The sequence below is a fragment of the Dermacentor albipictus genome, chromosome 1 (genome assembly GCF_038994185.2).
Source record: "Dermacentor albipictus isolate Rhodes 1998 colony chromosome 1, USDA_Dalb.pri_finalv2, whole genome shotgun sequence".
Lineage (NCBI taxonomy): Eukaryota > Metazoa > Arthropoda > Arachnida > Ixodida > Ixodidae > Dermacentor > Dermacentor albipictus.
In genome coordinates, this window is record NC_091821.1 from 205,992,935 (window position 1) to 206,007,827 (window position 14,893).

The 14,893-nt window shown below is 45.5% G+C and overlaps 1 protein-coding gene across 1 annotated transcript in view; it reads right to left on the minus strand.

Moving 5' to 3' along the window:
• Positions 1–2,342: 2,342 nt before the first annotated feature.
• LOC135896705 (zinc finger CCCH domain-containing protein 15) overlaps positions 2,343–14,893 on the minus strand; it is a 32,871-nt gene continuing 20,320 nt past the window's right edge. The window contains exons 9-10 of the mRNA XM_065425195.2: positions 9,821–9,905; positions 2,343–2,533 (exon numbers count right to left, since the gene is read on the minus strand). Coding sequence (XP_065281267.1) covers positions 2,427–2,533; positions 9,821–9,905 — 192 coding nt within the window. The 3' untranslated portion in view covers positions 2,343–2,426. The remainder of the gene's footprint in view (positions 2,534–9,820; positions 9,906–14,893) is intronic.

A 14,893-nucleotide genomic window follows, 5' to 3' on the forward strand; every position in this document is an offset into this window, starting at 1 on the left:
CGCATTGTGCTTTCAGAGCGTCGAAGCAATGGAATCGCGATGACCACAAAGGCGGAGTCGGTGCCATTGCTGACATCGGCAATTTCAATGAAAAACACGGCAAGAAGCTTAACAGCAAACGTCGAAGCAGCTAGGCCTAGCGTTGCGGCGGTGGTGGCTACGGCTGCCATCGGATCTGCGTGCGAGAGTGCCGGTTCGAGGCGGCGAGGCAATCAAAACGGCAGCGGTGGTGGCTTTGATTAATGTCGTTTCGGACCTTCGGTCACGGCAAATAGTCCGGAAAATCAGACGGCGAAGGGTTCTTGCGCCCAAAATTTCAGATACGTTTTCAGAGACGTTCTAAGATACCGCGAAGCCGTCCGAATTATCGGGCATTCGGAAGGTCGGCCGCTGACTGTACACTGGCAACTCCTCCAGCCGATGACACGGCATCAAAGACAATTCGTTGCGATTCCTCTCTTACTCGTGCCAGCATTACAGCGACTTTCGTTCCCTTTCAATAAAATTAGCCAATTTTCCTTGATAGAAGCACAAATTCCCTTAGTTTTACCTGAGTATTTCCAGACTACTCAAAATCCCCGAGAATTTCCGGTTTTCCCGGTTGGTAGACACCCTGTTAACAAAAATTGACCAACTTTTAGAGTGTTGGTGTAGATGGAAAACCTTGGAGAAATTGTGAACCTATGGAGAAATATCCAAAGGTTTTCTTTCAATGATGACAGCTGCTGTTCGTTTTTTGTGGCTCCACAGAAAGCACTCGAGATCTAAAGTAAATTAAACCTTGATATAACGAAGTAGGTAAAATTGGCAGTTCCTTATATTTAAATTTCGTTATATTGAAATTTAACCTTTTCACACATTACAGTTGCAGACAGCTTAAAGGGCTGTGAAAATTCCTTAATTACTCTGCGCACCCAGAAAAAAACATTTGAATAAAAAAAAAAGTCATTTTGTTGAATTTGAGAGTCAGCAACCAAAGATGCGGTTTTATGCCATGATTACAGAATGGGTGCCAAGAAAAGGGAAGCGCAGTTAAGGATGGCAGAAGGTAGGTAGGGTGATGAAATTCGGAAATTCGCAGACGTCAGTTGGAATTGGTTGGTGCAGCACACGGGTAATTGGAAATTGCAGGGAGAGGCCTTCGCCCTGCAGTGGACGTAAAGTAGGCTGATGATGGTGATGAAGATATCTCCACATTGGCAGTACAATGTGAAGCCTGAAAAGCATTCACGTCCACTCCACCGCTGCAGCTGATAGTGTTGCCTACAGTAGAAGGAAGCTATACCAACGGACCGCTCTCCACACCAGGCCGACGAATGCAGCATCGAAACCCATTGGACGCTGCAAAGAAAGGTTCACTTTAAAATCTTGTGCAAGCAAGGTGATGGGCGACAATCTGTTGTTTGTGGCCGCCACATTTGTTCTTGTAAATTTACAACATGGTGCATGTGTGTCGTCCGAGAAATCAAGCAATATGTGGTACGGCGTCCAAAATTTTGGTAGCCATTACATTATGCGTTGTTTTAGTATTAGTTCCATGATTAAAGAAGTCAGTTTCATCTGAAAGGTGAAGCAATGATAGCAATAGCAAAGTAGTGAACTACAACAAAGTTTTTTTGCTTACTAATTAAATAACAAGCATAGAATGTTGCAAGCACAAGCAAACATGAACAGACCTTTCTTGATGACTGCGAACACTTGCTACCACAATGCTGGCGTGATGAAGAGCACAGGCAGAGGGAAGCGAACTCTTCGTCTGCTTCATGCTTCAATACGTCTTCGAAGCTTGAGATTCCACAATATGTGCGCAGGAAGACAGCGCACATTAAGCCACCAGCCATCTCGGCTCGCCCAGTCTTTGTCCCTTCCCGCGCAGATTACTTCCAACGCTCAGCCACAGTGACAGCCATGTACAGCCATGGCCGCACACTTGATCATGTTACTGCGAGCTCCCCCCCTCACACACAATTCAGTTACAGAACTTGACATTTTTCACCTAAGAAGAACAGTGCTGCTGTCTGTTCTGTTCTGTCCTTATGCTCTACGCTACTGCATTTCTTTGAGGTAAAAACTGTATCACGAGCTTGGACTGCAACTTGTGCTGCTCTCTCAAAACTGTGCAGTGTAATTGTTAAACAGTTCTCTTGCTAATGAATGGAAAAAAAAATAATCCATGAACGCAGCAGCCTATTTTTCAGCTAGCCAATGTCAGATCCTTTAAGACAAAAGTAGACAGGTAGGTGTCCCCACAACATGTGGCCAAGGTTCTGGAGCAAAACCTTAACATTTTGCTTTCTTGCCAGAAACTCTGGGCAACAGCAGAAAGATAAGGAAGTGCACTGTTTCAAATTTGTTTCACTCATGTCCATTTATTCACAAAAATAAAACTGCAACAAGCAGCGACACAGTCCAATGAACCTACCAAATCACTTAATTGCAAGTTCCTCCAACTCATCTTCAAGTTCTTCAAGATCTTCCAAGTCATCATCTTCAAAGAGTTTCTCGTCAATTGGTACAGAAGTAGCCATAGAAGCTGAAATGACAACAAACATATTCGTAAGTGCCAGCGAGGTTGTATGTGTGAAGTGTCACAGCATAATGAAAGGATCAAAATGATAGAGGGAATGTTCCTGAAATTGACCTCCGGAGCACTAGATGTTACTACACACCCTATAAGATGTACCAACATAACTGGAGATAAGCTTTTAAAAAACAGACTCAACAGCTGAATGGGTGAAACAATGCTATTCACTGTCACGTCGTGCAAGTTGGTTTTTTTTAGAGCGCAGCTCTTAGGAGCTTGTTTTTGCATTGAGCCTTGGCATGCCTCAGCGTCCCTCGGCGTAACCAAGCGAACGAGCACAGCGAAAGATGAAAGAGTGAATGTGGAGCCAAGCGGGGGATGTGCAAAGAGGGCTCGAGGAGGAAAGCAGAGGAGGGCGCAGCAGTACCGTGAGGGGGAGGGTATGGCGAAACCGTGAGAAGCGTAGTGCCGCACAAGATAGGCTCTGTGGTAACGATGGTTATGAGATGGCGCCAGAGTAGCGCACATTGTCTTTTGACTGATGACGCCACTCGTACCATATATGGAAACAAAGCATTGCATGAAAGGAGATCTGTCTGTGGTGGCTGCTGTGATTCGCACACATGCGTCGTCCACATGCTGCCTCTCGCGATTTGCCGATTAGCGAGACAGTCGAGCCACACTTAACTCCGTTTGCAATGTGCGACATGAGACAGATTGTCCACACAATCCAATATATTGCGAAATGAAAACACGTATAGAGTTGCGCTTAAATTTCGCATTAGGGAGTATCATAATCGGCGTTCAATAATGTTTTGCCCTGCTCAAGTTAATTAGCGAAAATGTCACTTGAAAGCTAGCTTGCAGGCAGCTACGCTTCAATCCTACTGCAAACAATGAAATCGGAGCTTTTAGTGTGCAACTCTTAGGCGTCTGTTCCTGCATTGAGCGTCGGCGTGCCTCAGCGGTGTAACCGTGTGAACGAGCACAGTGAAAGATGAAAGAACGAACGCGGAGTCTGGCGAGGGATGAAATACGGCGAGAGCGCAAGGAGGAAAGCGGAGGAAGCCACCTTGACGCACCACCAAATGACACTTGCATCTGCGGTAGCGGCCGTGTGCGGGAAAGAAAAAAGAACCAGAAAGCTCACCTTCGTGCACAGCGTTTGCCGCAAGCATTTCCTGTTAAAGATTATGGCTGCATAAGCTGCAGTTGTCAGGAAGCATCTACAGTGTGGCCACTCTATAAATACCGCTACATGCCATGGCTCTGCCAGTGAGTATGGTGCGTGGTGCCATGCCACAATATATCGCGAAATGAAAACACTTATACAGCTGTGCTAAAATTTTGCAATATGGAGTATTGCAATCATCAGTGATTTTTTGCCAACATGTAGCCCCATTGAAGCCAAAGGCCAACTCTCCCGATTTGTCCAGGACACTCCCGAATTCTGACCAATCCTTCTGATTGTATACACGGCCATAAATCTCTCGAAAAACAGCCTCTACTTCTGCGAAAAAAATAAATAAAAATAAATAAAAATAAATAAAAATACAAATAAATAAACACGCAATGCAGCACAGACACATCATGATTGCCATTATGCACTGGGTAGCTAGCTGAAGTCGTATTTAAATCTAAGCCATTTGTGTGTAAGTAGTGTAGGCCTAACTCGGTTCGCTTCAGATCAAGAGATGCATTGAGCAGTGCGTGTGAGGCAAAGGTCTAATACAGTGCAGTCTACTTATAACGATACCACATATAACAATATATCAGCTATAACGACATGCTGATTTACGAGTACCTACTTATGCATTAGGGCTATGAGAAAAAAAACATACGTAACAATATGCTATGACTGCATGTCGGATAATACAATCAAAATTTTGCCTTTTGGCTTTTCCAAGTTCCCCTTATATGAACGATGCCAAGATGGGGCAAAAAATTTGCCTACGTGAGTTTGTATCTGCTGCCATTACCGCACAGCACAATTGCGATAGCCACAGAGAGCATTGCAAGTTGGTGCAGCGTGCCACAAAATGGCGCCAGCTGCTTCGCATTTGTATTGCCCATGATCATAAATTACGTTGCGACGCATGCGACTGCACAGATTTTGTTTTTCCCCGCTCTAGTCGCAGTACGTGAAACTGGCTATATGCGTCCAGAGAAGAGAAAGAGAGAAAGAAAATAGAAAAGTGAAAAGCGAAGCAGCATGGTGTCGGCCGCCCTTTTTACAATCTCTCTCTCAGCGAGCGTGGAAATGCTCTGTGGAAGCAGCCCCAAAGCAGCGGACAGCTTAGTTTGCAAGATGGTGCCGACAAAGCACAAAGTTGTGTCCCTTGGGACAAAGCTGCAAACTTTGAAAGACTAAAAGAAGTATGAGCCCATGCAGTCGGTGATATTGGCAACTCTAAAACTGGGAGCGCTGCGATCATGAACCAGTGCCCATGCCGATCAACACAAAAGGTGAGCTTTTTGCACCATGGCGAAGCCCCCCATGATAGTGAAACCAACACGGTGGAAGCCACTGACATTACCGAGCTCTGGGAGCACACTGTTACTGACGATGAGACACTTGGTGCTTCAATGGAGAAGTTTCTGAGTGCAGATAGTACTGCCTCATTCTGCGAAGAGATCTCTGATGAGGCAATCAGTGTCATGGCAGATGCGGCACTGTGCGAACGAGGCAACTAGAGCAGTGGCAGTGATGAGACTGACAATGGCCCATCTTTGACCTCAATGTTCATGTAGAGTGCGCTGTTGTCGATCGAATCACTCATTGATTTCGTGTGCACTTAAGTATTGCTGCCAGTGCACATGCAGCAGCTGGACATGATACACACTGTGGTTGTAAACTTGAAACTGCTGTGAAAGCAAGTGCAGATTTCTTACTATTTCAGTGCGCCAAACGCTTGACACGGTGTCTAGAGGTATAAATAAACATTTTATTTTCACAGCCTATTTTCTACGTCTATTCCTTAGTGCAAGGGGGCAAATTTGGGTTCAAAGCTACAAAGGTATGTTCTGCAGCTTTTCTTTACAGCAGTCCAGATATAGTGATCGCTTATAACAATAGAATTTTTTTTTTGCATTGCTTAGTGGCTGGTTGCCTAAGTTAGTTTTGCTGCTGCACAGAAATGTTATTCGGTGAAGCATACTAAGAGTGAAACAGGGCTACTGACATGGGACATTACATATACATTATACTGTCATGGGAATCATACACGCAAGCACGTTCTGTCTCCAGTCACAGTATGAGCGCCGAGACGTCTAAGAACTGTATGGTGCTGTGGTGGTGGTGATTACTGGCAGCCATTCAGAGCCATTTCTGACAATGCTGTGGGGCAGAAAAAAAAAAGCGACAATTTCTGGGCCCCTTGGTGAATCTCTTTAATTTTGAGGTCCCCAGATTGGCAGGTGTGCGATGGGGTGGTATGTTATGCCAACTAGCAAGGAACTGTGAAGTTTAGCCGAGTATTTCTTGAAAGTTTGGCTGAAGCTAGATGAAGTACTCAATGTGACGAGAACAGAATGTGTTCAAGCTTTCTTGCAAACGGCATATTAAAGCTACACCAAAAAAAAATGGGATTATTCATTTATAAAATGCACACAGTGACATATGGACCAAGCTTTCTTAGTAGAAAATTCACCACCGCCACCACCACCACCAACCACCACCACCACCACCATCATCATTATCATGGCTACGTACACTGCAGGGCAAAGGCCCCTCCAATACTTCTCCAACTACCCTGGTCATGTACTAATTGTGGCTATGTTGTCCCTGCTAACTTCCTAATCTGATTCACCCACCTAACTTTCTGCAGCCCCCTGCAACGCTTCCCTTCTCTTGGAATCCAGTCCGTAACTCTTCATGACCATCGGTTATCTTCCCTCCTCATTACATGCCCTGCCCATGCCCACTTCTTGATTTCAACTAAGATGTCATTAACTCATGTTTGCTCCCTCATCCAGTCTGCTCTCTTCTTATCCCTCCCACTTAACGTTACACTCAGCATTCTTCTTTCCATAGCTCGTCGACCTGAATTCAAGTAGAACCCTTTTCGTAAGGTGAGTACTGGTAAGACACAGCTGTTTTACATTTTTCTCTTGAGGAATAATGGCAACCTGCTGTTCATGATCTGAGAATGCCTGCCAAACACACCCCAGCCCATTCTTATTCTTCTGATCATTTCAGTCTCATTATCTGGATCTGTGGTCACTACCTGCCCTAAGTAGATGTAGTATTCCCTTACCACTTCCAGTGCCTCGCTACCTATCGTAAACTGCTGTTCTCTTCCGAGACTGTTAAACATTACTTTAGTTTTCTGCAGATTAATTTTTAGACCCACCCTTCTGCTTTGCCTGTCCAGGTCAATGAGCATGCATTGGAATTGGTCCCCTGAGTTACTAAGCAAGGTAATATCATCAGCAAATTGCAAGTTACCAAGGTATTCTCCATTAACTCTTATCCCCAATTCTTCAAATCCAGGTCTCTGAATACCTCCTGTAAACATGCTGTAAATAGCATTGGAGAGATCGTATTACCCTGCATGACGCCCTTCTTTATTGGGATTTTGTTCCTTTCTTTATGGAGGACTACGGTGGCTGTGGAGCCGCTATAGATATCTTTCAGTATTTTTACATATGGCTTGTCTACTCCCTGATTCCGTGATGCCTGCATGACTGCCGAGATTTCGACTGAATCAAACGGTTTCTCGTAATCAATGAAAGCTATATGTAAAGATTGGTTATAGTCCGCACATTTCTCTATCACCTTACTGATAGTGTCAATATGGTCTATTGTTGAGTAGCCTTTACGAAATCCTGCCTGGTCCTTTGGTTGACAGAAGTCTAAGGTGTTCCTGGTTCTATTTGCAATTACCTTAGTAAATACTTTGTAGGCAACGGACAGTAAGCTGATTGCTCTATAATTTTTCAAGTCTTTGGCGTCCCCTTTCTTATGGATTAAGATTATGTTGGCGTTCTTCCAAGGTTCCGGTGCGGTCAAGGTCATGAGGCATTGCGTATACAGGGTGGTCAGTTTTTCTATAAAACTCTGCCAACCATCCTTCAACAAATCTGCTGTTACCTGATCCTCCCCAGCTGCCTTCCCCCTTTGCATAGCTCCCAAGGCTTTCTTTACTTCTTCCGGCGCTACTTGTGGGATGTCAAATTCCTCTAGACTATTCCCTCTTCCATTATCGTCATGGGTGCCACTGGTACTGTATAAACCTCTATAGAACTCCTCAGCCACTTGAACTACCATATCCATATTAGTAACGATATTGCCTTCTTTGTCTATTAAAGCATACATCTGATTCTTGCCTATTCCTAGTTTCTTCTTCACTGCTTTTAGGCTTCCTCCGTTCCTGAGGGCATGTTCAATTCTATCCACATTATACTACCATATATATGTCAGCTATCTTACGCTTGTAGATTAACTTCGAAAGTTCGGCCAGTTCTATTCTAGCTGTAGGGTTAGAGGCTTTCATACATTGGCGTTTTTTAATTAGATCCTTCGTCTTTTGCTATAGCTTACTTGTATCCTGTCTAAAGAAGTTACCACCGAATTCTATTGCACACTCCTTAATGATGCCCATAAGACTGTCATTCATTGCTTCAACACTAAGGTCCTCTTTCTGAGTTAAAGCCGAATACCTGTTCTGTAGCTTGATCTGGAATTCCTCTATTTTCCCTCTTACCGCTAACTCATTGATCGGCTTTTTATATACCAATTTCTTCCATTCCCTCCTCAAGTCTAGGCTAATTCGAGTTCTTACCATCCTATGGTCACTGCAGCGCACCTTGCTGAGCATGTCCACATCTTGTACGATGCCAGGGTTAGCGCAGAGTATGAAGTCTATTTCGTTTCTAGTCTCGCCATTCGGGCTCCATCAAGTCTACTTTCAGTTATCCCGCTTGCGGAAGAAGGTATTCATTATCCGCAAATTATTCCGTTCTGCAAACTCTACTAATAACTCCCCCTTGCTGCTCCTATAACCTACGCCATATTCCCCCACTGACTTGTCTCCAGCCTGCTTCTTGCCTACCCTGGCATTGAAGTCGCCCATCAGTATAGTGTATTTTGTTTTGACTTTACCCATCGCCCATTCCATGTCTTCATAGAAGCCTTCGACTTGCTGGTCATCCTGACTGGATATAGGAGCGTACACCTGTATGGCCTTCAATTTGTACCTCCTATTAAGTTTCACAAGACCTGCCACCCTCTCGTTAATGCTATAGAATTCCTGTATGCCCTGGCATTGAAGTCGCCCATCAGTATAGTGTATATTGTTTTGAATTTACCCATCGCCCATTCCATGTCTTCATAGAAGCTTTCGACTTGCTGGTCATCCTGACTGCATGTAGGCGCGTACACCTGTACGACCCTCAATTTGTACCTCTTATTAAGTTTCACAAGACCTACCATCCTCTCGTTAATGCTATAGAATTCCTGTATGTTACCAGCTATATCCTTATTAATCAGGAATCAGACTCCTAGTTCTCGTCTGTCCGCTAAGCCCCGGTAGCACAGGACGTGCCCGCTTTTTAGCACTGTATATGCTTCATTTGTCCTCCTAACCTCACTGAGCGCTATTATATCCCATTTACTGCACTCTAATTCCTCCAACAGCACTGATAGACTCGCCTCACTAGATAATGTTCTAGCGTTAAACATTGCCAGGTTCAGATTCCAATGGTGGCCTGTCCGGATCCAGAGATTCTTAGCACCCTCTGCTGCGTCACAGGTCTGACCGCCGCCGTGGTCAGTTGCTTTGCAGCTGCTAGGGAGTGAGGGTTGGGGGTTTGATTGTTGTATTCATATAGGACGTAGAAAGTAGAAGGTAGAATATAGTAGAAAATTAACAGTGGTCAAACAGTTAATAGTGGTCTTTGTACAAAGACAAGTCCCCTTTCCGAAACACTGGTTCAAACTACAAGCTCATTTTTATTTATAGTTGACAAACACAAGGAGTGATGACTACAGAAGTCTCACTAGAAATTATTACAAACCAAATGGCACAGAAAAAGGACGTAGTCTATATGCTGCTAGCGTAAGCTGGTTATGATCAGTTGCAATAATCATCACTTTTATGAGACAGAAGCTTTATCAGGAGGGGCTAACAAGCTTCAGCACATCTAAAATGTCGTAAACCCTGTAAAAATGGCACAACTTTCCCTTAAAAGTGAACAACATTTCCTTTAACTAAGAGCTGGACATGTCTCAGTTATTTTTTGCTGCGCCACTATTTGACACTGCAGTGTTTAGAGAACATGCAAAACTAACATTACCTATTGGTGAGGAAGCTGCAGCTGCCATGTCTCCACATTGCAGTGACTCTGCCATCAAGTTTTCCAGGGTGATCTCTCTTATAACCTGGTAACCAGAAGCACAAACACCATAAAGAGCCATGGCACAATTATGCTAAACACTAATTTTATTAAATAGTAAATAAGCCTTTGATGCCAAATTTTAAGAATTTGGTCTTTCGAGATAAATGAACGTGCTGCCACGTTCTAAGACAACACAAGTTGTACATATGTCCATGTGCAGACTTGTTAGTTATTGAGCACTACTTTCTGTCAAACACATCCAGGGATAAAATATAGGTACAAATACAGCAGACATACATATGACCTATACTCATGACTGTGAACTTTCACTAAAGCTTTTATACTGAAAGTATTATGTATTAATAAGATCTTGCCACGCCTGCAGGCAATGAAATTTCATATTCTTACTAAAAGTTATTTCAAAACATTTCGGCAGTCTTTATTTATAGTGCTTAGAGATTTCAGAAAGAAAGAGAAATACGCATTTATTTCTGAACCTAGTGATACAGAGAAAGAGATCTCTCTTTGCCCTCAGGTGAGCGGCTTCGTCATTCCAGGAATCTGTGGGCTCTCGCTGCCACCCTGGCCCGGTCCACCAGCTTTCACTAGTCATCCAGTTCTGGGCAAGACATCATGGTCTCCCACAGTTCTTCTTTGTCCTCTTCTGCCTTCCCTTCTTTGGCTGTTTCTTCATCTTCCGTCTTCGGTTTCTGTGGGGGTCCTGCGGGCATGTGGCATAAGGTGCCAGGGACTCCGCAAAACTTGCAGAGGCATGGGAATTGCGTTGGAGATATCCTATGCAATAGGATACCGTTAAACATAGGAGTTCATTTACATTCTTAAAATAACCATGCCTTCTCTGTTGAGTTTCAGGTGAGGTAGTGGGCACATTCTTTGTTCGAGTCTACGGTGCTGGAGAATATTGGTGTATTTATTCGATATGTCTTCCTGTCTCGTCACCTTTCTGGTCCCCTCTGGCAGAAAAGCCCAGCTTGTATGCTCCCATGCAGCAGTGTTGGCCGCTTCGTTCTCTGCCAGGGACTCGTGTCTCGGGGTCTAGATGATGTAGGTCTCTGGGAGATCTCCTTTTCAATTAAAGGTTTTGGTAAGGATGCTTAGGGCTTTCTTTGAGATTTTTCCTTTTTGGTAATTGTGACACTGCTTGTGAGTCACTGATTATGACGGCGCCAGTGCACGTGGAAATGGTGAGGGCTATTGCCATTTTTTCTGCTGTGTCTGGGTCCGCAGCAGTGATCATGACGGCAGCTTGTTCCTTGCCCTGGGCATCTATGGCACTCAAGGCAAAGGCTGAGCGTTTCATGGCATTTTTTTTTCTTTCATCACACTCACAGTCGAATATACACAGCAACCGAGATTTTACAGATGCCTTTGTTTGATGGCACGTGGGTGCGAAAGATATTCAGTTGATTCTGAAGTATCTTGGAGCTATTGTAAGTTTAAATTCATGTATTTATTTTATTATGACAAAAGTGCAAACACTGTTAGATATGGCGCCGTTTCCTGAGGCTACTTCGAGTTCCCCAAACCACTTCGAAACGCAGCACAGCTAATTGAGGAATGCAGAAGCAGGAAAGCACATTCCAGAGGAGCGGCCGAGCAAACAAGTTGAAGGCAACAAGTTCACGTGCCAACAAGTTCGTACGCCGCCGGGATTAGAAGGGGGCTCGGACAATGGAGCATGAGCAGCCCTCCCCTTCTCCTCGTTAGAAGTGCATTGCCAGTCTGCGAGGCAAGACCGCAGAGAGCCGCCAGGTGTGACACCGCGACACGGGCGCCTACCATTGGCTGAAAGTGGCGTCATCGGAGCGGACTCTCCCATTGGTCAAACCTGACGTGACTTACAGTGCTCGAAGGGCTTATAAGAAGCCTTCCAGAGATGCTGGGACATGCCCTGATTCCCTGATTCACCTCTCTCGAACTTCTTGCCGCGGGCCGCAGCGTCCGAGTTGCTGCCGGCCCGTAATGAGTGTACGAATGTTACTTGTCGCTTACCTCACTGTATATAATGTAGAATAAATACTCCCAAGTTTGTGGTTTTTCATCCCGAAGTCCGTCCCTCAACCCCTTCATCTGGTTGACAGCGGTAGGATCGCCTCCGAATGCACCAGCTGGTGGCAGCGCTACGAATCAACCTTTGTCGAGAGAGATCGTAAGGAACCGGGAAGAGCGAAGAAGAGTGAGCCTTCGTCGAAAGAGGTCCGAAGAAACTGGGAGTAGCGAAGAAGGAGCGAGCCTTCGACCCAGGGAGTCCGGAGGAACCGGGAACAGCGGACAAATGAACCGGATGGCAGGGTGCTGCAACCGTAAGTGAGCGCGTGGTTTTTTTCCTTATGATTCGCCAGACTCAAATGTTGTGTGTTCATTTTGATAGTTCTGGGAATCGGGAGTTTGATGCATTGTGTGTTTGCACAAATTAATTAAGGAAAACAGTTTTAACCACCTGTCGGGGCAGCTGCCATGGATCTTAGAAGGTTGACGAGGTTAGACTTGTTGTTGGTGTGCGACGATTTGGGAGTTGAGGCGGACGAACGGATGGAAACGCCAGCTATCATAAAGGCGATTAATGATAGTGGCAATGATGACAAAAGCATTGAGCTTGCTTGGGAGGTGATACAGGAGCCACGGGAGCGTGTGCGTCGTGTACGTTTGCGAGAGCGTCGTGAACTTAGGAGTAAGCATAAGCGTGAAGAACGCGAGAATGAACGGAAGCATGAGCTTCAAGAACTTACTCTTAGGTGTGAGCTTCACGATCGTGAGAATCAACGTAAGCTTGAGCGTGAGCAAAAGTATGAGAGAGAGAAAGCAACACTGATCAAAGAGATACAGTATTGTGATCAGTTATTGGCACAGAGACAACGGCTGTCTGAGAATTCTGTAGGAAGTACAGAGCGAAAGAATGAGCAAGTGTCTAGCGGATTTTCGCCAGAAGCCGACGAAAAGAGTAGTGCCTGTGAGATTGGCTGCAGATTCATAAGTGAAGGGAAAAGGCTAGCTGCTAACGATGCCTTAGTGGCAATAGAGGCCGTTAAAGGCCGCAAGGAGAGCGACGAGGTGCTGTGCCAACAGATGACTGTAGAGACAGCTAGGCCAGCTGCGAACAAATTGGCACAGTTACCGAGCGTGTGCGTCGCTGGTAATGTTAGCGAGGTTGCTAGCGAAGAAAAGGGTACTTCTAACCCGACAGAAGCGAGCACCCATGTCAGGTCAGATCTGCGTGCAGAAGTGAAGTGCGAACTGAGCGATGCAGTTGAGAGTAGTTCTCGGGATGGCGAGCTCCGTAGTCCACGAGAGAACAACTGCATTGTTCAGGGATCGGTGCGGCTCTCCGCCAGTCTAGATGGCCTAGATAGGGATGATTCAGTTGTTAATCATTCGGACTGTGCGCGTGAGACAGCGATCGATACCGACGGGCTGTGTGCCGATGCACAGCGTGAGCTGGGCAATGTAGCAGAGGGCAGTTCGCAAGAGTGCGAGTTGTCTTACTCGAGTAAAGCCTGCTGCATTGTGCCAGAGTCGGTTGAGCTGTCCGCCAGTCGAGGCAGAGAGAGTGTTGATTTAAGTGAGAATCACTCAGACTGTGCGGGTAAGAGACCGATCCGGGCCGACGAAATGTGTACCGGCCAGCACGAGGCACGAGGCGACATGAAAACGAGTGCAAGGAGAAAGCGCCGTAAAAAGAAGCGCGGTAAAGACCAAAAGTCGGTAATTAATGTAGCGCCGCCAATGATGGCGAGAACCCCAAATGGGCAGGGCGCGAGGAGAAGAAAGGTGCGGTCGTCACTGACGATGTTGACGCATCCTAAACGTTCGAGCCACAGGTCAAAGGGGGACCGCGAAGAATGTTCTGCACGGACGCGGACAAAGGGCACGAGGCTGTTAAACTCCTCGTCGTTCCGTAGTTCTTTTCATAGCTCAGCGTGCAGTTCGAAGAAACGCAAGGTGGCAGGACAAGACCAGGTGGGGAGTAGCGACGCGGTCAGTCGAGGTCCTGTTGAAAGCGGGGCGGGAGGACGCAAATTGGCAGGAGACCGTAACGTCTTGGGGGAGCTGATAGTGAGTCAGCCCTTTTGTTGTTCCTCCGTAGCCAGAGTAACTTGTAAAGTGCGACCGCCACGGGTCCGTCTGAAAGTATGAGTCAGTCGTAAGCAATCGGGAACGGGAAGCCAAGAGAGCTTCCGTAGAAGTGAAAAGTGTCTTGTTTTTTATTTTGAGCATCGGAAAGTTTTTCGCGAATTGAGACTGGGATTTCTTTCAATATGTAAACGTATGAGCTTTGTTTGTGTTTTCGTTCGAGAAGCTTGAGATTTGAAAGATGCGTTTGTGTAAACATGTAGTCTCGCGAGATGCTCATTAATAAGTAGATGGGCTTTTTTTTTGTGTGTGTGAGTAACCTGAAGGTCAAGGTTATCGTCGAAAGGCCTATGGTAAAGCGCGTGTGTTATTTAACCTTCTTTCTTTTTAAGTGTTGAATTTTCTAAGGTTAAGCGCGTAGATTTTCAGCGAGTGCATGATTTGCACTGAGAAGCGTTCTTAGTTCCATTAGCGCATGTCCTGTGTGGACGGAAGGAAGCAGACTTTATCACTGGGTTACTAGTGTGTGTTGAGGGCAGCCGTATTCTGACTTCTTTAGTGAGTATGCATGGAACGAGTTATTAAAAGACGCATCATTTTAAGGGTTCTGCGGAGTGTGTAAGTCCCGCAAGTTTAATTGTTCGTTTATGTCACGTGTCCTGTAGGACTTTCAGGGAAGAAACGTGAGTAAGCGTAAATGAAAAGTTTGCCTACAACGCAAGTACGCGTTTTGTTTAGTGACCACAAGGCTAGTGCGCTTGTGATTACGTACTTGTGCGGTTGACCAGATTGTTCAGTGGCACCAATACGTGCGATAAGTACGCCACTGCGATAGATTGGAAACATGCTGTTCGTGTAGTTAGGCCACTTAAGTTATGTTCGGCTGTTTTCATTTGTTGTTTGCTATGTCGACGACCCTTTTGTTTTGCAACAACAATA